Source organism: Centruroides vittatus, unplaced genomic scaffold, assembly GCF_030686945.1.
Source record: "Centruroides vittatus isolate TY-2023 unplaced genomic scaffold, ASM3068694v2 contig_166, whole genome shotgun sequence".
Taxonomy (NCBI): Eukaryota; Metazoa; Arthropoda; class Arachnida; order Scorpiones; family Buthidae; genus Centruroides; species Centruroides vittatus.
In genome coordinates, this window is record NW_027121006.1 from 756,618 (window position 1) to 783,187 (window position 26,570).

General features: G+C 36.2%; 2 protein-coding genes and 1 long non-coding RNA gene across 5 annotated transcripts in view; 1 reads left to right on the plus strand and 2 right to left on the minus strand.

The window, feature by feature from the left end:
- LOC136968932 (Fanconi anemia group J protein homolog) overlaps positions 1-20,503 on the minus strand; it is a 108,860-nt gene extending 88,357 nt beyond the window's left edge. Inside the window, exons 1-5 of one of the 3 annotated variants that reach the window (XM_067263001.1) lie at positions 20,459-20,503; positions 17,432-17,557; positions 15,126-15,240; positions 13,682-13,741; positions 8,361-8,440 (exon numbers count right to left, since the gene is read on the minus strand). In XM_067263001.1, coding sequence (XP_067119102.1) covers positions 8,361-8,440; positions 13,682-13,741; positions 15,126-15,240; positions 17,432-17,545 — 369 coding nt within the window. In that variant the 5' untranslated portion in view covers positions 17,546-17,557; positions 20,459-20,503. Of the gene's footprint in view, positions 1-8,360; positions 8,441-13,681; positions 13,742-15,125; positions 15,241-17,431; positions 17,558-17,640; positions 17,663-18,595; positions 18,683-20,458 lie in introns of those variants that run through there. The other 2 variants (XM_067262999.1, XM_067263000.1) reach the window with 2 other exon arrangements.
- LOC136968914 (uncharacterized) lies at positions 1,062-2,700 on the minus strand. Its single transcript, XM_067262974.1, has one exon. It carries the CDS (start codon positions 2,670-2,672, stop codon positions 1,062-1,064), a length of 1,611 nt encoding a protein of 536 aa, XP_067119075.1. The 5' UTR covers positions 2,673-2,700.
- A 2,826-nt stretch (positions 20,504-23,329) lies between the features above and the next one.
- The window catches only part of LOC136968942 (uncharacterized), a 35,810-nt gene continuing 32,569 nt past the window's right edge, over positions 23,330-26,570 (plus strand). Inside the window, exons 1-2 of the long non-coding RNA XR_010879730.1 lie at positions 23,330-23,406; positions 24,309-24,475. This is a non-coding gene — a long non-coding RNA (uncharacterized lncRNA). The remainder of the gene's footprint in view (positions 23,407-24,308; positions 24,476-26,570) is intronic.

The following is a 26,570-nucleotide window of genomic DNA, read 5'->3' on the forward strand; positions in this document are numbered from 1 at the left end:
ATAATGCAAATATATCTATTAATTAATAATACGAATCTTACTCGTAGCTGGATACAAAATATATTTTGCATTAGAATATCAATTTTCAGATTAAAAACACCCACCAAATGAGAAAATTCAGCAATAAAACATTAATTTAAGAAATACTTGATAAAAACAAATGTTTTTGACAAACTTAAGTTGTCATCTGCAGATTAAAATGTAACTTACAGGGTTCCTACTCAAATTCTTGTTTTCAATTCCCTGATTTTCCCTGACCAACTTTGTCCGAATTCCCCGACCCTCACATTTCTTACAGTGTGGAATATCGACATAACGAAACAGCATTTTATTTACCGTGAACATTGATTGAGTATATCTATCCCTCTTTTTTGCACAGTTGATATGTTTCAAAGACTGCCACATTAAAAAAATACAGTACATACCGGTACATCCTGTAGAAAAATGTTTGATAGAATCCAAAACTTCAATGTAATGAAAAAATAAGTAACAAATGAAACATGAGCTTTTTATTTTATCATTACTTATCATTATTATTTGTATGTAAATCTAGTAAATACAAGATAGCATAAAATCAACAAACGGTATTTGATATACAGTACAAATAGTACCGTACTGTGCTTAAAATGAACTCTCGACTTAGAAACACGTAATTTTAAAACCAATCTTTCAACAAAAAGAGTGACTTTTTTTTAAAACAGCAACATAATTTTAACAAAAAGTTAAATTTAAAAATTTTCAAATAAAGCATTTTTTCCCTCAAAAAATTGATCATGTAAAAAAAAGAATTAGTTTTCTTTGTCAACCACATTATATACAATCTATTTTTACACAATTTTGAAATAAAGAGGGATAGGTGTAAGTTTACAGTATAGCTTCTCTAACAAATGTATCTAATTTATTGTAAAATCTTTTTATTTTTACAAAATGGACAATCAAAATACAGAGAAACTTCTTAGTATTAATTCTCTTTTTTTCAAAATACAGATAATTAGAAAATAAAAAATTAATTACAATTCACAAAATAGAAGAACTATTAATGTAGTTTTAGCTTTTTCTCCTCAAGTGTTTATTTTCATTTCAATCTCTTTTTCTTCCTTTTCATGATCTTTTCTTAACATTTTCTTGTGTTGTTTTAAAGCCTTAAGTTGTTGTGTAAGTTTTCTTTTTTCTTCAGCCCTCAATGCCTGCTTCTTCTGAATATCTTTTTTCTGTTGCAGAGATGCAATATATCGCTGTCTAGATCCTCTGACTGTTAACAACATTTTCTGGTCTATATTTATTTGATCGATACCACCGGCAAAATGGATCCCGTCGTAAACTAAGCGTTGAGCAACTAAACTTTCTTCCTTAAGATTTTCACTCAACAGTGATTTGTTAACCGAAAAACCACTCTCAACACTTGCATTCCCATGTGAGAAAGAAAAAGAAATTTTAATAATAGACCATAGATCTTGCAGTTGCCTATCATCCTTCATAATTTCACAATAAAATGTGTCCAGACAATCATCACCACTCCTTTCAGATATGAAGTCCTCAAACTTTGTAGAATAGGGTTTTATGGATACTTTATTGCAGAGTATATTATACTGTTCTTTTGCTTTGACAGCACATTTCTCATCAATCCTGTTTGTATCATGTAGAATCTCCAGTAAAACATTGAAATACAATTTTCCAACATTTGATTGCATTTTAATAATTTCTGGGTCTAAGCTGCTCAAAGCCTTCACACATTTGTACTTGACAGGTCCCTTCTCAATAATCTTTTGTGTCATCACTTTCAGCACTTTTTGACAATCTCTTAGAAAACACAGAATATCTTTGTCGCTTACTTTCAATTCTTTTAAAACCTTTTTTGCTCCAAAACCAATATCCAAATTCTTAAGATGTACCAAGTTTTCATTAGCATTTAAATCTATTTTTAGAAACTGCTTGTCGGTGACCCTGTCATTTTTCACAAACTTTCTCATCAGATTCATTAATAATTGAACAACTGCTTTATAAAGATAAGGTGCAAGAGGTTTGTTGCTCTGAAATCGGCTGAGAAAGCTCTCACTTTGTGTACATATTGACCGAAAAAATAAAAGTTTAACTTTAATAAAGGGGTCATTGAGTGCCTGTCTCAAGAATGTAGCCACCTTGCTGTCTTTCAACTTTGTACTGTTGTTTATGTATGTCTTCACAGACTCAATAACTTCTGCTGCACGTTCTAAGCACTCTCCATTCTCCAACCACCTTGTTGAACCAAACTTTTTGGGAAACAATCTGCTTCCACTTATAGCAATGTATTCGGCACGCCGAGTGGGTGAGTCTTTTAGCAAATAGTACAAATTCCGTAGCAGTGGTAACAAATTCCAATCTGCTACTTTAAAACCAGCTTTTACAGCACCATGGACTACATGTAAACCACGTGTTCCCATTCTCACAAATGATTTACCAACATTCTGTGTCTCCGTGTGATCTTCTAATTTATTCAGAAAACTTATGTTTACATTTGGTTTGTCCATACAGATATGAAGAATTTTTGCTAGATCAAGATGAGTGTCTGAAAGGCCATTGAGAAATGCAGAGAGATGATCATCTGCTGTACTATGATCCAGAAAGACACTATTTAAATATCTGGTCATAACCTTATCTTTACTCTCATCCCAGTATTTTATCACAAGATCCATTTGAGTTCTTTGAGCAACTTTATTTAGTGATTCGTCAAAGGAGATAGTAATATTATCACAACTTGTAACAGCATCAATCAATTAAATTTGTTTAGTAGCTGTATTTATGTTTAATAGGTGGTTGTCTCTTTAATCCGAAAATATTCGGTAGACTAACTTACAGCTAAACAGGCTTAAAACTTTTTTATTGGTTCTTCATCAAATGCATTTCGGACCAGTTTTATGAGTCCTGGTCCCTCATCAGTGCTACAGGAAACCAAAGGTTTTTTATTAACATGGGTGACGCGAGTACGTACATAATAAGATTTACAAAAATTCCTTAAAAAACATTTTTAACTAAATACATTTTTTATACCTTTTTAGTTCTTCGTATACTCCTTATTAACTGTACATTTTTCGCTGGTATCTGTTTTCATATTCGTTTTTAATTCCTATTTTCCCGTGTACTTACAGTAGTACTATAATTATAAAGTTTTCTTATATAAAAATTTTTTTACAAAGATCTGTGTAACTAATATAGAGTTTTCTAAAAGTAAATACGTACTTACTATTTTTTCCGGATGTATTACAAACATTTTACATCAAATTTTAGTTCTATAAATATATCCTTAAGGCTGTTCGGAAAGCATTGCGCTTTTTACAATACTAGAACGTTCACAGTAGGGTGCCACGCATAAAGCTATTGGTCTGTTGCGCCCTCTATTACATAATACCACTGTTGGTCGATTTGCATGCCATTTGACAGATTTACTAAGTTACTATTATTGCTATGTTTTTTTATTTCTATGTGTTCTTTAAACTTACGTTTATATATATTTTTCTCGGAATGTAAAATTTTATCACAAAAGGTGTCAATGTGCTGCTAAGAAATGTTGATTTGGTGAGAAACCTTTCATTAACGATCTTAGATCTATCTTCCACAACAGAAGCCGTTTCACACACATTTTGTTGACTATTACAAGAGTTTGAATTTGTTGGAGTTAAAAACCTTACCAGCGAAGTTTGTTCCGACTTCAATCTTTTTATTTCAACACGACTAGAACTATTTGCATGGGATATTAATGCACGCTTTCCCATATTACTTAACGAAAAAACTTTACAACAAATGCAGCAAAATCCTTTTGTATCATCATCTTTTACAGTTCCTAACCAGGAATTGAATTCTGGATGACTAGCTGGATCTAGCCATTGGAGATTAAACCTCGTTTGTCTCTGTGCCATTATAATTTAAGAATGTAGAAAAACACAAACCTCGAACAATATTATTAAAAGACTGATGAACCAGATCAGATAGTAATGTGTAAGACTTGTTTTGTCACAATACTAAGTACAACATTCAAACGACATCCAATCCGCATCTGCATATATATTAATTAAAAGTAGTGTTGCCAACCAACTCAAAATTCAAATTTACAGCTAGACATTTTTTAATAAAAATACTCATATCATACTGTTTCCATTAGAACTGTTTGGTTTTTTTAGCTAGATTGTTCATAAATCCACTAAATTAGCTGAATTGGCAACTCATTAAAAGAAAAAAAAATGTTTCGTTGCCGCCATTTTGATTTCGGTTTCGATGTAAAGCCAGAGTTTTAATAATTATTTTTAATAATTTTTAATTATTATTTATTTAATTTTGCATTAAATTTCATCTTTTCATAAAATTTTCTTAATAATTCAGACAAAATTTATTTATTTATTTTAACCCTTAATTACAATTCTTATAATTATTGCAAATCATATCACAAACCATCTTTCTCACTTTTATAGCAAATTTTAATCAAACGAAATAATGTTATAGACTTTAAATAAAATAAAATAAATACAGAAATAAACATCAAACGAAATTACAATTATACATTAATAAAATATAGAAGTTCAGCGCATAGAATCGTAACTATAAAATCTCGTTCTTTTGCAACATAACTATAAAAATAGTTTTGGTGTTGTTTCGCACTAAGATACTAAAAAATTAAAATACATTTGATTAATTTCATTAATTTTTTAAAAAATTACCAGCTTTTTAAATTTATAATTAATTATAAGCAAGTTAACATTGGTTAAATTATTGGATTATCTAGTTCGCTGTTTCTCAACCACCGGTCCGTGGAGATTCTCGATCGGTCCGAAGAGAATTTTTACCGCTCTGCGTTAAAAATTTTCTTATTGAAAAAAATAGTGATAATTTAATAAATGAAAATTTTATAATGTATAAATGATGATAATAATTTTACAATTTACTTCTGTAGTAATTCTTTAATATATAGTAAAGTTTTTTGTTATAACACCACCGGTCCGCAAAATTTTTTTCACAAATTTCATCGGTCCGTGGGCCAAAAAAGGTTGAGAAATGCTGATCCAGTTGATTTTCAAAATTATAACTACAGTATATCTATTACAAATATGATCCCTAAATTTGCCAAAATCAGTGGCTATGTTACCCAACATCATTTCTGTTAAACTAATTATTAAACTACGTATCAAAGTTGCAAAAATTAATGGGAGAGGGGAAGAAAATATGCTTGCAGTACAGTACTTTCAAGGAAAATTGTAACAACAAATGTAAAAAACTACTAATCGGCACCAGCATTTTACTGTAAATATCGGGTAGCTACTTATAATTTTTTATGTTGTACACTAATGTTTTAAATGTGAAAAACAATTAACAATTAATTAAATTACCGATTTTTACTGATCTATTTAGCTATTTTGAAGTGAATATTCTAATAAATTACAATTTCAAGTTTTAAAAGTTTGTAAACTAATTTTAATTAGTTATTTTTATTCTAATTAACAAATTTATCTTTTTATAATCGCTGGATTATTAAAATTAAAAACCATTACATAATAGTAGTTTATCCTGTTATTAATCCACAACTGTAAAATTATATTGCTTCAGAACGGTGAAAAAGCCATTTCGGATTCTGGTATATTTTCTCATTAAAGATTGCAGCATTACTTCTTGCCACCTGCAGATGGCTACGCTTGGTCAGCCATATTCAGCAAACAAAATCAACGAGGCAGCTAAGGAGTCAAATTTCCTGACTTTTTGACAATTTTTGATAAATTCCCTGACATTCCATGACTTTTTCCGAAACTAATGAAATTCCCTGATTTTTCCTGACTTTCCAGGTGCATAGGAACCCTGAACTTAGAAGCTAGGACAAGGAATTTCAAAGAAAACTAATAAAGTGGATTATCATTGGTTGTATCCAACACATGATTGATGATGCCATTTAGGTTTGCAGGACAAGACTGAAACATCAAAATGAAATATGAAATAAAGATCTCCAGGCATGGGAGAACATTTCTGCCTCCCTGTAATTAATGGCCATGACTTTAAAAAATGCATTAAAAGATTTTCAACCTTTCCAGTGTTTTAAGTTGGACCAATTACAGCTGGAATGCTTAATGCAAACTTAATAAGTTACCTCAATATTGTTTCCACTTGCATAAGAACTCGAGGTAGTAGAGGATATATATTTCATAAAAAAAGGACCTATGCTTTAATCTGTTAGACAAATGATGCTGTAAGTTCACTTCATAATTTTTTTTTCAAAATCCTTAGTCTATGTTCAGAGTTACATTTTAAAATGAAGACGACAACTTAAGTTTGTCGAAAATGTTCATTTTTATCGAGTATTTCTTATATTAACATTTTACTGCTGAATTTTCTGGTTTGGTGAGTGTTTTTTAAATTATATTAAATGCAGTTCTCAGTTGTTATTACAAACATCAAGTTAAAACAGAAAAAAGTCTAAGATCAAGCTTTAAGACTTTTAAACCATAAACTTGTTTTCTTTAGTTTATCAATATAATGTGAGTTGTTAGAAAGTTCATGAAGACAAGTTGCATGGTACCAAAACTGATGAACACAATACAATTAGCATCACATTATGTACAAATCTGAAACACTGCAATGAAAATATTAAGAAATGTTGAAAGAGGTTCATATCCAACATTCTTAATGAAATTGATATAACTGCCGATAATAAAAATCTAAGTTCCACTATTGTAATCTCGACGGCACTCTTCGGACCCTTTTTAATAGGCATGCCTCCCACCAATTTTGCCAACTGCCCGTTAAATTAATATCTGATGGACTGGAATGGAAAAATACCAAATCAAAACAAAAATACTTAAATTCCCACTTACAGCAAATACTCCAATCTCTGAAGCTGGCTCATATGGTATATTAACTTCTGTATAACTTCATTTGAATGCAGTACAGAAGTTCATTCAAATGCAAATTAGAAGTTTTGTATGCTTTGCTACTCCATTTCACACGACTAAAAATTTCTGATAAGAACACCTTTTGAGATTTGTACTCAAGAGTCTTCTATGGATACTCTTTTAATGAACTAAACTAGACTAAGAACAGAGTCTCCAACACTTTACATGAGGTTTATATGAATGGAGAGACTAAAACCAAAGCTTATTTAATTCTAATAGCAAGGTTTGATCCGTGGCCAGCATATCAATATTTGATTCATTAATGAGTGTGTAATTAAGCTTGAATAGCTTTATCTTTATTTGCCTCATCTAATATTTTTTGTAATAATGCATATTCCAGAAACTCTGGTGATTAAATAATACTTTTAAGGAAGTTCCTAAACAACTTTAAAATGCTGATCTTCAGAGAAATTGTTTTAGTTATTAAAGTTCTTAATAATGGGAACAAATCACAAACACACTCTAAACAACCTTTAAAGTCCAGTAACAAAAATTTTTTTAATGTAAAAGCTTTTGACAAACATGACCAAGGTCTGCCTCAGATCTTTAAATTAATGAAATTCCAAATTGGAATGTGCAAAACAACTTTCCAAAATATTATTTTTAAAAATTGAAACAAAATCATAATGCTATATAACAACAAAAAATTAAATGGCAGTACATATAAAATTTAACACACACATAAAATTTAAGACATAACTCAATACCAATTAGTAAGAATTAATTTATGTCGGCACTCCCCAGTTTTTCGTAAAAGCACGGCCATGCATACGAGACTGTTTTTCTGTCCTTAAAGTTAATACAGTTGCCAGTCTGGTTGACCTTGTATATTTCCAATACTTCTAGAGCTCTAATATAATCTGTTTGAAACAATTGTCTTATTAGCGTAGCATTTTGGAGATTGACACTCACGTCAGACTCGGTGGCGTAAGTGGACAGGGCTATGGTATGCCTTTTGTTCGAAATGTCCTAACGATGTTCATGCGCCCCCTTTTTTTTTGTATTGAGCGTTTAGTAGATCCAATATATATTAAATTCCTTTGGAATCTGTTGTCCCTCACAGGAACACTGTACATCTCTGGGGCTGTACATTTATCAGACTTGTCCTTCCCGTTGCATAAAGACCTGTCTATCATGGGGGCTCTCTTGTATGCAAGCTTGGTACTTGTATTGTGAGCAATTTCTTTATATAAAGTATGTAAATGCTAGTTATACTCTATCACTGTGTGCCTGGAGTTAAGGTTGCATGCTTGACCTCAGTTGGAAATCTTTTGTATGTTGGAGATGTTGAAGTTGTTTAAAGTGTGTTTGTTTTACTTAGTTAAATATATTGTCAGACTTGGAGAAGTGTCAAATTTGATATGTTGAGTAAAACAGTATTTAAAGTGGTCAAAAGTTTTTAAGAATAAAACTTAAATGATAATGTAACCCTAATTTATTGAAGATTTCACTTACATTGGTAGAACGATATCTTTTTTGAGGTTGAAAATCGTCTTCGACATCCTCTTCTGGTTTATAAATACTTTTGTTTATCACTGAAATAAATTATTTTTTCAATATAAAAATAATACTAAAACAAAATTAATTAATTAAAAAAACAAAAATTCCAATAAAACAATTTAACTAATGAAATTATTATTAAACAAATAATCTCTACTATCTTACAAAAATCTTGTATTATTGCATTACATTGAATTAAATGAGTCATTATGCAAGCTTTTTCATCATTTTATTAAACATGATTATGGTTTCACTTCTATTTCCAAAAATCACACACACCTATGTACAGTACACTCTATCAGGTTTCTAACCTACTAACTCAATGCACATTAACAAATACAACAAACAGTAGTTTATAAGCTCTTTGGAAACTAATCTAAACTTATAAGAAGTGAAAAGTGTTGATATTTAAACAAATTACACATTAAAAATAACCTAGTTGTTAATTGTACTCACAAGGAGAGAGCCAGACATTTGGGTCTCCAATTCAAACAAAACTTGGTGAGCACATAGTTCCAAACACAAACAGCTCCTTGCCCAATAAGACCCAACTCTCAAGCTTGTCTGTTTGTTTAGTTATGGCAACCCAACACTTTGGACGATTTGCCTAGGGGGGATGCCTTCCGGGAAGTCTTTTTAAGGGAAACTAGCCCTATCTAGGCATTACAGACATGGAGAAAACCCGGAAAACTCCACGTGGCTAGCCCGTCCGAGCTAGGCACAAAACCTCATGTTTAAAGCTTACAAAATAAGAGAATTTAAAAAATGTAACATCATTTCCTGTTTAGCAAAAACAAAGCTTCTGTAGATTTAACTCTTGTATGTAAAATAAAATTTTTATTTCTTCATATTTATTTTCAGATTTGGTGGTATTGTTATATTTGAAGTGTAACAAGCATGAGTGCATGAAAAAACTGTCCATAACATTAACGATTAAAAAAATACTGTGACTATGCTACCCTATTTTCGTATCAGACTTGTCTTTTTTGTCCGTCCACAGTAGTCTGAAGCATACTCGATTGTATTGACATAGCATGTAACCACAAGTAAAAATATCTGAAAATTAATGATGCAAGAAATATTCGGTTACTATTTTTTGCTGGCCTATTTTTCGCTATTCGGCCGAATACCAAATACCTAAAAACAGGAGTAAAAAATAACAAAAACACAGTAAATTAATCATTTTGGTATTTAGATTTAATGTTATCGAGTTAGTGTTGTTTGTTTATATTTATTTATAACTTATAACCTGCACAAAATAAAAAACAAAATAATATTAGTCACATGTATTCATAATTTATAATTACAAAGATCAGCACACGTACACACCTATTCGTTGAGAATCGTCGCACACCCGAGGGTCTGACCCTGCCTATCCTTTTAAGTGCTCATCTTTGCTCTTCCCTTTCTCTTTCCTCTATCACTCTAGTCCACATATGCCTATGCATACATCATAATGTGCGTGCACGATACTTTCGATTTGTCACTTTTCCGTCATAGATTTCCCATTTTACAATTACATGACCGATGATAACGGAGAAAAGAGACAGACAGGACGTCGGTATAAGTCACAGTTACGATTTCACAGATTCGAGACAGCTTGGTAGCCCGAACGGCCCTAGGTTTTTGCCCGTGTACACTAAGTGACTTTCATTACGAGCATTTAGCTTTCCGAAGTCTACGAGAACAATTATTTGGCATTGACGGCCACAAATTTGCACCAATAAGCTGCCTCGACTCGTTCGATTATGTTATCGACTCAATTTCATATTTATTTTCACATTTTCACTTCGTGGTCCTTCTCTGTTCTTTTTCTGTTATTTATACATGTAGGTCATTTTATTGTTATCCACATTTGATATCACCATTTATCACATACTGCCATGACACTCATCTGTCCACTACAACTGACAAGAATTAACGCAATTGGCAAAGCGTAGTGACAGCAAGTCAATAGAGAGCGGGGTTCTTGCTATAATGCGGTTTGCACACCAATCAAGCCAAATAGTTTGGCCGAATATTTGGCCATTCGGTCACGCTCTAGGCCGAATAATCAGTATTCGGCCTGAGGCCAAATATATTATTCATTGCAACACTACTGAAAATAAATATGAAGAAATAAAAATTTTATTTAACCACATACAAGAGTTAAATATACAGAAACTTCATTTTTTGCTAAACAAGAAATGATGTCACTTTTTTAAATCTCATGAGGAATAATAATGCCACTTATACAGTAAAATAATAGAATAATTTTGTTACATATTAAAAAAAATTAAAATTGTGAAGGTTCATATCTACATCTCATAAACCCAATGCCTAGTGTCTTATCCATTCGGCTCTTGCCATTACAGAGAGATTGAACACAAACATACTCAGCAAAAATACATACTCCAGTAACCACCACCTTATAAGTTGCCAAGGGAATTTTTAATTAAGAAAACTAACGTTTTAATCTATTCCATAGATCATCTTCAAGTTTAAACTGACGAACAAGAAATAATTCCGTAGAATAGAACACAACAAATTTAAATTCAAAAATACCGACAACGGAGCAACTAATTAAAATGAGAATTAAAGCGTAAAAAATACACAAATGTAAAATAACAGACAGCTTGTACTAATAACTTTGGAATTGTTATATGTCTGTTATTTTACATTTGTGTATTTTTTACGCTTTAATTCTCATTTTAATTAGTTGCTCCGTTGTCGGTATTTTTGAATTTAAATTTGTTGTGTTCTATTCTATGGAATTATTTCTTGTTCGTCAGTTTAAACTTGAAGATGATCTACGGAATAGATTGAAAACGTTAGTTTTCTTAATTAAAAATTCCCTCGGCAACTTATAAGGTGGTGGTTACTGGATTACAGAGAGAATCGAAACTTCTAAAAGACATAACCTAAATGCTCAATTTTCAGAAATGCTTGAGATAAGATCCATATTTATTTGAATCAGAAACCCAAACATCTGACCCTCTCCTTGTCAGTGATTGTTATGTATAACCTGCATAAATTGCAATAATTAGCTCTTCTGTTATCCTAAAAAAGCATCATTTGGAAGGGCTGAAGAATACATACTTTTTCACTCTATTTGCAAACATTTTTCTAACCCTTCACTCATCCAAGGTTTTTATGACCTATTGGGTTGTTTGGAAAGTAATTTTGTTTTTTTATTACTACAGGAATTAGATGTACTTTTACCAGCCAATTTTATTTTAAACCACATTTTCATTATATACTTCGACAGCTGACATTTTAAGGCTTATTTGTAAAAAATTTTGTTTGATTCTCTACAATTGTTTTTTTTCGATGACCCATCAAACATAGAAAATCGAAAGCATCATTTTTGGTATATTTTGCTTTTTTATAACTAAAAATTCAAAATGCCGTTCAAACAAGAAAAAAATTGCGGTACAGTACATGTTTGGAGAAGATGAGTTGAGAGAAAGACAGTGCCAAAACTGGTTTACAAAATTGCATTCTGGCAATTTTAATATCGAACATACACCACATTCCGGATGGTCATTTGAAGCCAACGAAAACAAAATAAAAGGGATGTGGTGTATCAAAGCAATCTGGCTTATAACAACACGCGAAATCACTAAGAGATTAAATCTGTTAAATTGAACCGTTTATTATTACTTAAAACGAATTGGTTTCGTTTCAAAGCTCGATATGTGGGTTCCACACGTTATTAACGAGAAGTGCTCTCTATTGTGGGATTTGAAAGAAATTTTTTTTGAGCTTTTACCAGACGATTTAACAATTGACTCGAAAGTGTACTGCCGTCGAGTAAACAAATTGAGTAATATCGTCAAACAGAAAAGGCCAGAATTGATCGACAAACAAAGTGTAGGGTTTTACCACGATGATGCCAAATTTCACACAAGTTTGGTAACTGGTCAGAAACTGTTATAGCTTAGATGGGATGAGTTATTGCACCAACCGTATTCGCCAGGTCGGACACACTCGGATTATTACTTGTTCCGGTCTATACAAATTTTTTTTAACTGTAAGACATTTACTTGAAATGACAATGTCAAAAATCACTTGAATCAGGTTTTTGTAAACAACGATCAAAATTTTTACGAATGTGAAATCGTGCTACTACCAGAAACAATGACAACAGGTATTTGATCAAATGGTCAATATATAATTCAATAAAATATTTATTTATTATAAGAATATTGCATTTATTTTTCTATGGAAAAAACAAAATTACTTTCCAAACAACCCAATACTATTTGATTAAAAATCTGAACTAATATCAATAAAGAAAAAGTTAGAATTTCCAGAATTTCATTATAGATCCTAAAATAAGGTAAAATTTTCTATAGATAGCTTATTTAAGTCTAAGAAAGAATTGGATGTCAATAAGACTAACTTGTGAGATGACTCCATCTGTGTTGAACGAAGCATTTATTACTCTGCTACCTTTCAAAGTAAATCCTGCTCGACATAGACGAAGCATCAGTTTTTAGTAATCTACAAGGTACCGACATTCAACGGGAAGGAGGTGAAGGGATCCAGAGCATTCTATAGGTATATAACATTATTTTGGTCCAAGAAATTGTGTATAGTTTTAATAATGCCATATTAAATTTTAATTCATTTGTTCAAATGTACCACAGTTGATTACTTATTAAGACATTACAAAAGAGATTAATTAAAGCGATATTTAATGTTTTTAATTAATTTTTCTTATGCATCTTATCTCCTAGAAGCTGCTTTATTATCAGATGTGTTGCATAGGCAACCATTAAAAATGCCTTATAAAAATATTCACTTTAATTCAGTCTACAAAGTAAAGCGCTCTTGAATGAAGACTGTTGAGCATATCTCTATACTAAGGAGCACTTTGACATGTAATTAAGACTTCTATTTGTAATTTAATGCATTCATCCACATAAATAACAATTTTATTCTAATATGACTGGTTTCTTTTCACTAATGTGGAGCATGCCATTCCCACTATATTTTAAGTCAGAAAAGTTGAGTATTACCCAACTTGCCAAGTGGAAACCATCTCCTTGTAATGTTTCTTTCATTGTAAAGAAAATAAGATGTGTAGTAAATGCAATCATAATAAATCCACGCTGCATGCAGAACCTTTCCAATCAAAAAAATTTTTCTTTAAAATCAAAAATTGGTTCCAAATATGAAAGACACATTTTATGACAGTCACAAAAATAATTAAATGGTTTAAGAAATATTTTTTAAAAATACCATAAGAAACTTTGCTATATACTTAAACATATCATTTCGAAAGTACTAACCCAACTTTGACGGAGTAGCAGTTTCGGCAGTCTGACTACCCAAATCTTCACTGGTATTATCTGCAATTGATAATTAATTATAAATATAAAACAACAAAAGTTCTGTGTTATGTAATAAATATTAGAAAAGAAAAATAATTAATATTCTAAGATTCTTTGTAAAAATATAATGACATTTACGTATCTTTGTATATACTGTCTACTTGGAAACCTTGTTTATTAACAGAACTTATTATACAGTACTGGTGAAGTTTCTAATTAGCAAAGAAAGGAGATATTAGTCAAAAGTCAAAACAAAATATCTGTGTTAAAGATATTTTGTTTTGACTTTTGACTAAGGTCTCCTCTCTTTGCTAATTAGAAACTTCACCAGTACTATATAATAAGTTCTGTTAATAAACAAGGTCCAAGTAGACAGTATATACAAAGATGTGTAAAACAGTAAGGACATAGAGGTAAAATGAATTAATATAACATTATTTTTGAATAAACAAAGAAAAATCTTTAGCCAAGTCTTTGGCTTTTGAATTGTTTGAGACTACGCAACTCGTCTCGGCTCTTTTCTATTGCTTTCAAAACAATAGTAAATGCATAAAACTGTTAGAAAATTCCCATTAGTAATCGGTAATTATCAAAATGTTCTAACAATTCTCAAAGTAAACAAATTAGTTATTTTATTATTAACCTTATATAGAATTAAACAAACAATGCCAATATTGACACCAATCTATAACTGTCTGGAGTCGTGTACTTTAGAAAGCATCGACATGCAGTGTCTACCATTAATACAGAAGTGGATTATTGCCATTTATGGAATTCAGAATGCAGGAAAATGGCCATTTGTATTGTCGAGATGTAATACAAGAGCACTTTGAACAAATTTGCAATTCTTTAACTCCTTTTTATTTGTCTAACAAAAATACGTGTTACGGATTCACCACTTACACGCACCGAGAACAATGTTATAAATGCAGCTGAAGACAATAATAAACGATAGAATGGGGCACTCGTGGAGACTACACACAAACGAGACGGAGTCGAGAGTCATCAATAATAAAAATACAAAAAGTAAACGTTAGCCAGTTAAGTAGCAAGTAACAAGTAGCCTATTAAGAATAAACAACAGAATTGGAGATTATAATATTGTGTGATTAGAAGATTTAAATTGTATCCATAAGTTCAATTATAAAAAGAGATAAAAAGGAACATCCAAGAAAAATGTGATTAAAACCTATTGCAGAAGATACGACAAAATATAGCATAAATGAAAACGAGGAAATCGATAGCGGACGAGTACACGCAGAATCAACCTCAAACGTACAGAACAAAGAACTGAAAGAAGACAGACAATATAAATGTGAATTTACATTAATATCCTCAAAATAACAACTGAATAATTTATGTTTCTTACAGATTCTAATGTTAAGTATAAATAAATCTTTACCATTAGCTAAACTTCTCTGCCAGGCCAAACACGATATTAACAAAGCCAAACTCTTTCCCGTCCCCGTAGGAGATTCTATTAAGCAATTCTGCCTTCTGGTTAATCCTTTTATTATCTGTAATAATAAACACGATAAATGTTTAATCAAATCATAAAATACCTCAAAATTTATAAGTTCAGAAGTTCCATTTAACTAAACTAAAACAAATCAAAATTTAAAAAATAGCTAACCGCGAAAACAGAGGACAGAATTCTTTAGGAGAAACGTCTTCGATCTTTATTTCGACCGGAATCCGTCAACAATGCCGACATCTCGACCGGCACGTCTTTATCTCGGCAGGCCCACGATGGAGATGCAAGAATTGCGCGGGCCCGCCGAGATACGATAATTACAGAATGTAACCGCTCCACGACTTGGAATTTCGGAGCATTTTTTTATAATTATTATTTCGGCAATAGTGGCAAAGCAATAAAATGAATGAAAACTCGACCTCTTCAAAATTCGGATTCGATTATCGGACTCGTTAACGATTACGGCACGGGACGGGATAATTTTCGGCTTCCCAGTTTTATAATTTTATTTTATTTACTTTTATTTATTTCGACTTTTACGTCCTTACCTCATCTAATCAACTCTAAGTGATAACCTCTGCTCTTGCAACAGAGTACAAAGAGACGATGTTCTAATCATAGGCCGGTCCACCGCCCGGTGGGCACAGAGCTCCTAGACGAGTGAAAGCCGGCCCGAGAATAACTGCTTTGGCTCTAGCTCTGGCTCAAGCTGGGGTATAAGTGGACCAAGGGCCACCAACCCGTGTGCCTTCCTCGCTTTCCTTGCCTTCGTCGTTTTCAGACACGGCCCTCTAACTTTGACATCCGTTTTGGCGCGGTCTGACCCGCGCCCCAGAGTACTCTACCATAGCAGAAGGCTACTCTCTGAACGGGTGGTGGGGTTCCCCCCCTGCAAGGGGAACCCTGCCTGGCAAGAACGCTGGGCTAGAGGTCGAAAAGACCCAAGACAACATCCATCAATTCCTTTAGTGTTTCATAGTCTCCTTTATTTGCTGCAAGCGTTCTAAGTACTTGGTCTGCGGCCTTTGTCCGGTCTATGTGACTAGCCCTCCTACGGACATCCTCCGTGTGAAGGCACTCGAGTACAAAGTGCCTCGCGTCGCCGCGCGGGCACCCACAGGAACAGCAATCATCCACACGTCCAAACTTGGACACGTAGTGGGGAAACTTTCCGTGTCCCGTAAGGATTTGGGTCAGCTTCCAATTACAACCGATCGGAGTTAGGCCGACACCGGGCACGAAGACGTAGGTCGACCTACCTACCGTACCGAGGTTCCAGCGCTCTTGCCAGCGAGTCATCGATCGCTGCAGTAAAGTACCTTTTAAGTAACTAGCCGGAGGAGCGACCTTCTACGTTACAAACGGGCCCCTGGCCCCTGCCTCGGCCAGTCGGTCGGCACGTTCGTTACCCGGGATCCCGACGTGGCCTCGGACCCAACACGGGGCAACGCGACGTTCGTGCCTCGCCCTCGGTACCCTACCTCCGATCTCTAGTACCAATTCGTCCCTACGGTACCCGTCGCTCAAAGCACGAAGCGACGACCGGCCGTCAGAGTAAACCGCAACCGGCTCGGGACCCGGACGGCGTAGGATCCATCGGAACGCTCCCGAAAGAGCCACCAGTTCGGCCCGGAACACGGACGCCTCCTCGTTCGGCCCGACCGACGAACCGTACACTAAGACTCTGTCGTTATAGACGCAGTACGCAGCACCTACTCGGCTACCGTCTTTCGAACCGTCGGTATATATTTCGATACCGTTCGACGTCGGTTCACCGACATCCCGGTCAATTCCAATCCTAAGGCTCGGACGGACCCTCCAAGCGTCCGACCGACACGAGAGTTCGACGGCCGGGAACGTCCGAGAACGGTGCTTCGCCTCCTTCCCTTCTACCGCGGTCCGGTAGAAGGCCGCCTCCCGGCCGACCACCAGGGGCAGGGGTAGCAGCCCGCCCGGGGCCATTTTACAATATACCGAGAGAAACGTCCAAGATGCAAAAAATACAACTCGACCTCACGAGCAATTAAAACCCTCTCCCTTTCCCGGCAGAACGTCTGCCTCCAAAAATCGAATCGGGAGCGCCGCGGACCCGGCGCTTCCGATTCTATTTTCTACATTTCCCAACCGCGCCATTTCAAAATATATCAAAGTAATAGCATTTTGGCGATCGAAAACAATCGGACGCGGACTCTCTTAGTTTTCTTCTCGAATTCAAAGACACGCAAAATACTCACTTTATCCATAATTGCCAATTGGGTAGGATACGCCTTGCACGGAAACACGAGAGGAACCCTCTGGATGCAGTACGACCTCTCTTCGTTTTCTCCCGTCGTCGACGGAGATTCCATGTTTATTCGAATCTAAGTAATTAATACACGTAATTATTAAATTAAACTCGACGACGACAAATAAAACCGCAACGGTAAACGACAAAAAGTTTTACATATCATCCGAGCAATAATTCGTAGAACGCAATCTCTCGAACGCTTACAATTGGTCCGTCAGAAAACTAAATAAAATAATTTGGACACAAATCGTTCGTCGTATTCATTCGGACACTTGGCAAATTTCGTCTTTAATATTTATTTAGTCGATCTGCCAAGTGTCCAAACGAATTTAACGAATAATTTGTCTCAGAATTATTAAAACAATTACCGGCACGGTTTCACGAATACCCAGATAAATTAACTAACGTGGCGACCGTGCAGAGATCACAAGTCAGAATGTGCACGGTCGGAGGCAAATGCAAAAAGACAAAACCGAACCGTGCACAATCGAAAAGCGTAAAGACGAGACACACGACGGGTCATTTTAACTCGACCCACCATCAAAAACGTATCAATTCCGCCGCCACTTACAAAAGAATTTACATCAAATCGTCAATGCAACAACAAACCTACCTAACTTACGTTACAGAAACCGACGATTATCTCTAAATAGTAAGCATTTGACAGAACTTCAAGATTGTCATATTTAACATCAAAAACAATACCGAATTTTGGAGGATAAATTACATAAACGAAAGTAATTTTGAATCCAAAACGTAGTTAACGAATACGTAAACATAATCAAGGAATAATTTTAATTTATATTTTGCATTTTAACTCCAATATCCTCATTCTAAACACATTTGAACTCGGTGAAGTACTTTTATGGTATAAAAAGAACTATATTTATTATTGTGTTTTTGTAAAAGACCAGTCTTCTATTTCGATGTAAAATTCTCGCTAAAATCCTCCATTTTCCGGGGCTCCAAACACGCGACTTCACTTTTAACACGTCTTACGACCACTAGAAATATATAAAACAATGCGTATCTTCGTTAATACTTGCCTACAAAACTTCCTTCTTAACACGCAAAACCCTAGTCGAGTGTCGACGACGACCATCAACGGCACCTTCGACACAACCGTCGTTTTCTTTAGTCCGCCTAAAACGCACGTGCTCTCTTTGACTAATCGGAAGACGCGATACTTCTCGAGTAAAAAATATATATAAAATTGACCAATCATCGATCGTGTTTCGTATTCGGCTCGAGAAAAATAATAAAATGTTAAATTATTGTTTATAGACTTTTTATTTAAATAAAAATACTTTGATTTTTAAAATTTAATTAATTTACCTTTTTAATTGAAAGGTTTTAGGTTTAAAAAAAATGTATTTTTACTTTTTTAATCTTAATGGAAACTAGATGGCGAAGTTCAAACTAAGCTCCTCTACGTTTAAATTTTACTAAATTTTATTCTTTTTAAATACTTTTTAGTAGCTTTTTGAGTTTTATAATTTCGACAATTAAACGAAAATAATTTATTTTAGAGAAAAAATAAAACATTAGTTACTTTAGTAAATTTTTTCGATCACGTGACTAGACTGGACGTTCGCTCTGTCCCTCTGGTGGTCTAACTGTGTTAACGCGGATTATTTCTTTATACAGTACTAAATAATCTACTTTTTAATAAAATTGGCTAATTATTAAATTTATAATCTTATTTGTATATATTTAATGTAATATAATTAAATTAAAGCTATTGATTTTTTGAAAAAATGAATTTTAAATTTTAAATAACTAAATGTTTTTCGACTTCAGTAAATCTCGATGTTTTATATAAAATGCTATACGTATAATTAAAATTAATTCGTGTGTTTGGTAGTTAAATCACGCAATAATCTCATAATTCGTCGGCGGAATCCGTTATCGAGTCTCCATCCCTCGGCAGACGTACAGTACACGCTTTCTTAGAATAATAATCTGTTTCTAACTCTCTAATTTGGATTTTTAAATTGGTTTTTGCGGTTTCGGAGTCGATTTTCTAGAATTAAACGAAATTTAAGTAAAAAGTAAGCGGCAATACAAAATCTCGTCGCACTTCCGACTAAAGAGTCCAGATTCGATTCTCATCCAATGAGGAATTCTCTTACTTGTTAGAGAGCCTATCGAGATTCGATAGGATCGGCTAAAACACGGAGTATCGCGACATATTCGATATTTTCGCGTTCCCATCTCAGTCGCACCTATAACGGGTAATAATTGATTTCCGGCACGTCGCGGCACGCGGCCGGCCACAATTACACTCATTACTAACGAGTCTAAAGATTCTAAACCGTAACGGGATGGCCAAAATGGACGAGGAATGGAAAAAACGCTCCAGTATTAACATTTATTAAAGTTACGGGAATCGAACCGAAATTTGAATTTGCCTTCTCTACGGCGATAAGCCGACATTTTACCGCTTCCGACCGTAAAGGCCAAAACCGAGGTAATAGTGTACACGCGACACATCGTTTAATCCGAGGCTTATAACGGAAGTTTATATCTTTGGTAACGCCTACACGCGGAATAATTTGTAGTATTATCGAAGCGACATTAAGCTAACGATAAGACAAAACGGCCAAAATCTCTTTCCGGTTGGCTAAATTCAAAGATAATTACATTCGTTCGTCATCAATCTCTCGTTCGCCGGCAAAACGATCCGATAGCAATTTTCTACAACAACGAGAGATACGAATGTCGTATTTCTCGACGGTAGAAATTACACGCATTTCACCTCTTAATTCGGACTCGGAAGAACTTTTGTCGAAGGCCCGTAAAATGTAAATGGCGAAATCGTCTCGACCAACAATTTTTATAATATCCGCGACGCGTACGCTATTATTAATTAAGTGTTAAGAACGACGTACTCGTCGGGGAATGGCGGAAAATGTATTTATTTATAAAAACGAGTACGTCGGAAGAGCGGGAAGGGCGCAGCGGCACGACTTACCGGTAAACGTAGTCGCCCGTTCGTCCGGCAGTAAAGGCAACCGAATGCGACACGGTAATTATTCTCGTACCCGGGCTATAGAATCGGTAAAGTCGATACATCGGCGGCTCTCGTACTCCCAAGTACAATTTTATTGGCAGTATTAGACGAACTACAAATAAGTTTGTCGATACCAACGCGTTTACGAACGGGAAAAGAGATTTCTTTAAACGTCATCGGACTTTCTGACTTCCCGCGAGGATTTCCTAAAAAGAAAAACCACTAATTAATTAGGTAATACGGGGATTTTGCCAACACAAAGTAAATACAACTCGAAAGCAAAAGTCGCTCTTTATACTTTTGGTATCGCTCGGTACTTTCGACTATTTTGTCCGTCGCGAATAATTTTAACGTACGAGGAAGCGGGCCGAGGGCAGATCGGGGACGATCCAAATTACTGGTAAAAAATTAATAAATTACCGTTAATAAATACCGCAATTACGTTTAAAAGCCGTAGATCGGTACGGTGTACCGAGTTTCTCCCTTCGGAAGAGCCGCGTAGGGTTTTCGAAAGTCCGTTACTTTCGGTTAACCCAATCTCGTCCGGTACTCGCGTTCGCTTTGGCGTCGATAAATTTAGGACTTTCCCGGAGCCTACGAATGTGACATTTTTCCCCACGACTTACTTTTAACGCTATATATCAATTGCCTAGGGTGAGAGAACGAAACCGGATCGAAGAAGTAAATCGCACGAAAACATGGCAGTTTCCGAGAATCTTTACGAATTGGCCGAAAAGCTTAGGAGAAAACAATAGACAATGGTCTTCGAAGGGTAATTTCGGATGCAAATTTATTCAAGAATTCGTAAGCCTTGCCCGAAAGCCGTAGATCGGGACGGCCGAGTACGAGGGAGCGTTACCAATGCGGCGGAAAGCCGGTCGAATGCGAGAACTCGGTATTCTTTCGAGGTTAGATCGAAGAACGACGTTTCGGAGGCAAAAATATTTTAAATGTTTAACATTTCGAACTTTCGATCTTTTTTAAGTCGGGAATGCTCGGTCTGGCCAGCGATGTTGTTAATAATTCTCTTGACGTAGTACTCCGTCGAGCAAAGTAGCGTTTGGACGACTAACGGTCTTTTCTACTTTCGGGAACGTTATTAATTAAGGAATGTTTAAGTCGTTTTCGCGCGTTAATGGCGCCTTTCGACCGTTTACGTATAGTTTTCGTACGGTAAAGGCGACTTTCGGCTACTCGTCGTAGTTAAAACGTGGCTTTTGATCGTTTCCGCGCGACGTGACGGCGAGAAATGTTGGAAAACGATTATAAAACAGCCTAAACATTTTTACCACGATGTTATTGGAAGCGGAAAACCTTTATCGACGTATCGAGCCAAACGTTTACATTAAATATTCATTTTTGTGGAATGCCAACACTCGTTTTTATCGGACTTCCCGCCGCCGAAAGCCGCTATCTTCCGTATTTTTTAAACTAAAAATTTTTGCGGTAAACGAAATTTTTTTCTCGTTAAACATTGAAATTTAATATTAAATCGATAAATCATTAACGAATGCGAAAGTGAGGCTAATCTAATTAGGAAATTTGACTCTAAACTTTGACAAAGTTTACCCTCTCGTTCGAAACTTTAATAATTAAAATAACCAGAAATTAATTTAGTTTATCGTCTTGTTTCGATGTTTTTGTGTAAAAAATCGTCGTTAACGAAGCAAAAATCGACGGTATCGTCCGTATCCTACTAGAGTCGCGGGCCTATTAGTGTCTAACAGGTACAGTACGTCTTCGAAAAAATTACGAGGGCGACTCGCGGATTCTGTAATAATCGACGGTAACCTTCGGGTTTTTCGGCAACGACTGGCAAAAATTAATAAAACGTCTAGAATTAAAAATAATGGAAAGAACGACGTAAAATAGAATTTAAATCGGCGGGTTTTTCCAATTTACTCCTTTATACGGAAAAGTCGGGAGTAAATGGCTAAGTTAATTATAAATTTAGTTAATTTGTCCTTATAACGGCAATTTATAAGCAAATTTTTATCGATTCGGTGGCAATATTTTCGTAATTTTCTGCAATTATTACAAAAAAATTTTCTCGCGTTTTAGGAAAAGAAGCGGAATTTCGAGTATATTTTAAAATAAATAAACGCGAAACGACTTCGTTGTCCGTCCGCGGGCGACCTGGCGTCAGACGCCACCACGTACCAAATACAAATGGCCTATTTAAAAGCAAATATTTATATTAAAATACAAAAATGGCCGAATTTCCGGTAATGCCAGTTACGACGTCGGCGTCGAGCGTGATCCGAGTGCCGACGGAACGCCTTCCGAGACCCTAGTTTCTTCCGATCTCGTTTAGCCACGCGGCCGTACGAAGAAGAACCGCTCGAGTTCGAATTTGGTGGCGGCGTAGATTCCGAGTCGCGACGTTACACCTCGTCTGTCGGCCCGGCCGCTCGATCCGTGGCGAAATTGCGAGGTACGGTTAAACGAAACCGACGAATTTCGAAGGGAAGTCTTGGCATTTCCACCGTAGCGTACACCGATACGTCGTCGCAATTCGAAGTTTAGACGGAGGCGCTGGAATATTCTCGTCTACTCGAAACACCCTTGGGCGACACCGATACTAAATAGCCGCGATATCCCGCAAATTACGATCCTCGTTACGGTTCGGTAAACGTAAACATTCGCGTCCGTAACGGAATTCTAATTCGCAAACTAAAACCGGCGTCTAGAACGCGACTGCTACCGAATTAGCGGCGCGCTATTTGTTAAAGCATTATTCTTAGTTGGCTGCGGTGCGCGGATCGTTCCGGCTACTTCGGTATCTTAAACCCTAGATTCCGTCCTTCTATAGAAACAATTACGTCCGCTCGGGCCTCTTAATCGAGCACGGAGGCCCTAAGCCGGCGCTTACGTTTATAGAATAATGCCATTTACTATAGCCGCGAATGGTGAGTTCGAGGATGTTTAATTTAATCGTACTTTTATAGTAAGACACGAAAGACGCTAACGACGCTTAACGCCGTACTAATCGAAAGCGGGCGCTTTCTAGAGGCCCGAACAAAATCGTTTTTACGAGAGAAATCTACCGGACGAAAATTCGAGGGAACCGAAAGTAGTTACGGCTTAAGGTCTTCGTCTTCCCTAACGATATCTCGCAGCGAGAACGTTTTCCCCGCGTCGACGCAAACTGTCGGTTTTCGCCGAGAAAAGTAAGCGTAACTAGAAATTAGGTAAGACGAAACGTCGGAATCCTCGACAATTCCTCTTCGGAGGATCTGGAATTTTCGCTTCTCGTTACTAACGCATTTAACGTACGAATCGACGTATCTGGCCACACTCGTGTAATTTGTGTAATTAACTCGTGTCGTGTTAACAGAGATAGATAAGGTAATTTTAAGCACTCCCTACCGTTATTTCGACGCCGTGTTGGTTATAACCGCTACGACTATATATAACGAGTGCTTTTTCCCGATCTCTACCCGCGTTAAAAACGAAGGTAGTTTACGTTTGGCACGTTTGTTAAGGGTGGTAGTAACGCCGAATTAACTACCAATAAGCGTTATTATCTCTAGCGTATTTTTTAAGCGGCGTCGAAACGACGGTAGAGAGCGTGTAAAACTCGTGGCGCCATCTTTTGTCGTCAAAAACAGAATTTTTTAAATTATTATTACTCTTTATTTACGTACGGTAAGCGTACAAAACTATTAAATACGTATTGTGATAATTATTTAAAATTCGAAAATATAGATTATAGTAGTCGCGAGTAAAACTACAGCTTATTTAGTAAATAATAAACTAGAGAAGGCGGTTTAACAAAAATTTCCGGCTTTCTTCCTCATTTTGCATATAGTAAAGCCGACAACGGTCCGGTAATCCTTCGGGTACAAAATTTCCGGGAAAGCGCCATTTCGAATTCCCTGCCTGGTCTCGGGAGCCAAAATTCTACAAATGGATGGTCTTCGGTAACGAGACAACGTTGCCAGATGTGTGAAAAGTTGGAAACGAAAGACGTAACTGGTATTTTTGTCATTTTATTAACAAAAATTGTATTATGTTAATTTATAAAATAATTTAATATAATTTTAAGATATTAATTACGTTCGAGGAATGTGTTTTTACTACCGGTGGCGGCAACCGATAAGAAACGATGGTAATAACCGATAGCTGTAATTAGGCACGAGACAAAATTATCCCGATGACGAAACCGGCGAAAGTAAGGAAAAGTTAGCGGCGTAAAGTAACCGCTACCGGTTAAAACGTCGAGGACGGAGAGCGAGAAGGAAACAATTCTTCATTTGTTTAATTAACACCCCGCGATGTTTAACTGTTAGTCGGGGCGAGCGTAAGGAGGAAACGCCTGTAAGTTCCACTAGAGACGAGACAGAGGTAGTCTATCGTCGGCAGCGGGTAATTTACGGCCTGGTATATAACAACGTTAGTTCCGCTAAACGAGAAAATCTCTCCTCTACATGCGAAAATGGTAATGTTTGGGAAGGAAATGCGAATTATCTCTTCGGGACATTTTTAAATAGTTAAAAGTTCGTTTCGTTTTTTAATTTTTTAAAAATTAATGTCGGAATTGCGGAGACCAGGCGTAACGCCGGTAGTGTAGCGTAAATCTATTTGTTCGAATAAGGAACGTAGTAGGGAGCTCGGTCTGGCGCATACTTATATTTAATAATATATCGACTTTTCGAGAAGCGTAAAGCCAGTCGGAGAATATAAGCTATAGCCTAATTCGTATTTCATCCGGAATGTTAGCGAATTTTAATAAATCGTAGGCGTTAATCTACCGGTCACCTCGATGTAAGTGAAAGTTACCGACCTATCTCGTCGATATAATATTTCGTAATGCCGTCTTTCTAAAATAGTTTAACCTAAAATGGAGCTATTGTTTTAGGCAGTCTTATTTCCACGTCGTTTACCACCGGCGGGCGGCTTCTCGGCACGGCAGTTCTGTAGAGCGGAATGGCCGCGTTAGGGACGACTGTAGCCAAACCCGTCCGTTACAATACGAGAAGAGCGGAATTGACGGAATACTTTTTATTATAAAGCTACAAAATTGTAATTGCTTCTTAAAAGAGATTTTATACTTTCGGAGACGGCGGCAACTGGCCAGTTGCCTCTCGAGCTTAATTATTTAGGAACGTTGCAGATAAAAGGTGTGTTTTTTCGTCCGACGGCACGGCTTCGAACCGATAATCCGTTTTAATCCCGACCCAGTGGAGAAGGACGCGAAATTGTCACCGTTAGCCGGCGGGAGGCTGCGTTCCTCCCCTCTCGTTAGAAGGAGATTAAAGTCGCGGGACGGATGGCTGAACGAGAGACCGGAGCACCAATGGCGACCGAGGAAACGGGGAGGGAGGGTAGAATACGATTACGTTTCCGCCCTTCCCGCTCCGGTAGAATAATAGAAATTATCCGTCCCTTTTATCCCGCCTCTAGCCACCGGGACCGGCGGCGGGAAGGCCGGCTAACGAAGAACGTCGGCGTATAGCGCGAAAAGTCGGATCGCCGAAGCGTAAACCCGAGCGAGAAAAGACGAATAATGCGGGAAAGACCGGATAAGAGACGGAAGACCACCGGCGAGGGGTCTCTCGTAAAATCTGAACCCGGACGTATCCAGTAACCCGAGTACACGAACGAACAAACCGTCCGCCGTTAATTAACGGAAATGAGTCTGCATCGCGTCTTTGATGTCTGGCCGACACGTTTATTAACGCGCGCGCTACGCGTCGATCAAACCGACGATCGCCCGGTCGGATTCGGCGCCGAAAGAAATCCCATCGCGTAAGATAATTCGGACACCTTCCTTCTGCGTAGCCCGCCACTCACGCGCGACGAGTAACACGTGCACTTACACAGAAACCGATTGCATCTACGTCACGTAAAATTAGGCTTACGTAACGATTTAGATTTCCCGTCGAAGCTTCCTCCTTATACAAATCTCTGGTCGTTCGATGAGAAATAAAATTACGCGTAAACGAATAACGACCGTTTTAAAAAGCGAAACGGTTGCGGAATTTAAGGCGACGCCGAGTCTTTTGTTTTCCAAATTTTCTTCCTCGGTCGCCTTCCGCAATTATCTACGAAATTTTAAATCCGTGTCCAT

Excerpts from the sequence above, each read along its gene's own strand:
- LOC136968914 (XM_067262974.1), bottom strand. The coding sequence starts at position 2,672 with ATGGATCTTGTGATAAAATACTGGGATGAGAGTAAAGATAAGGTTATG.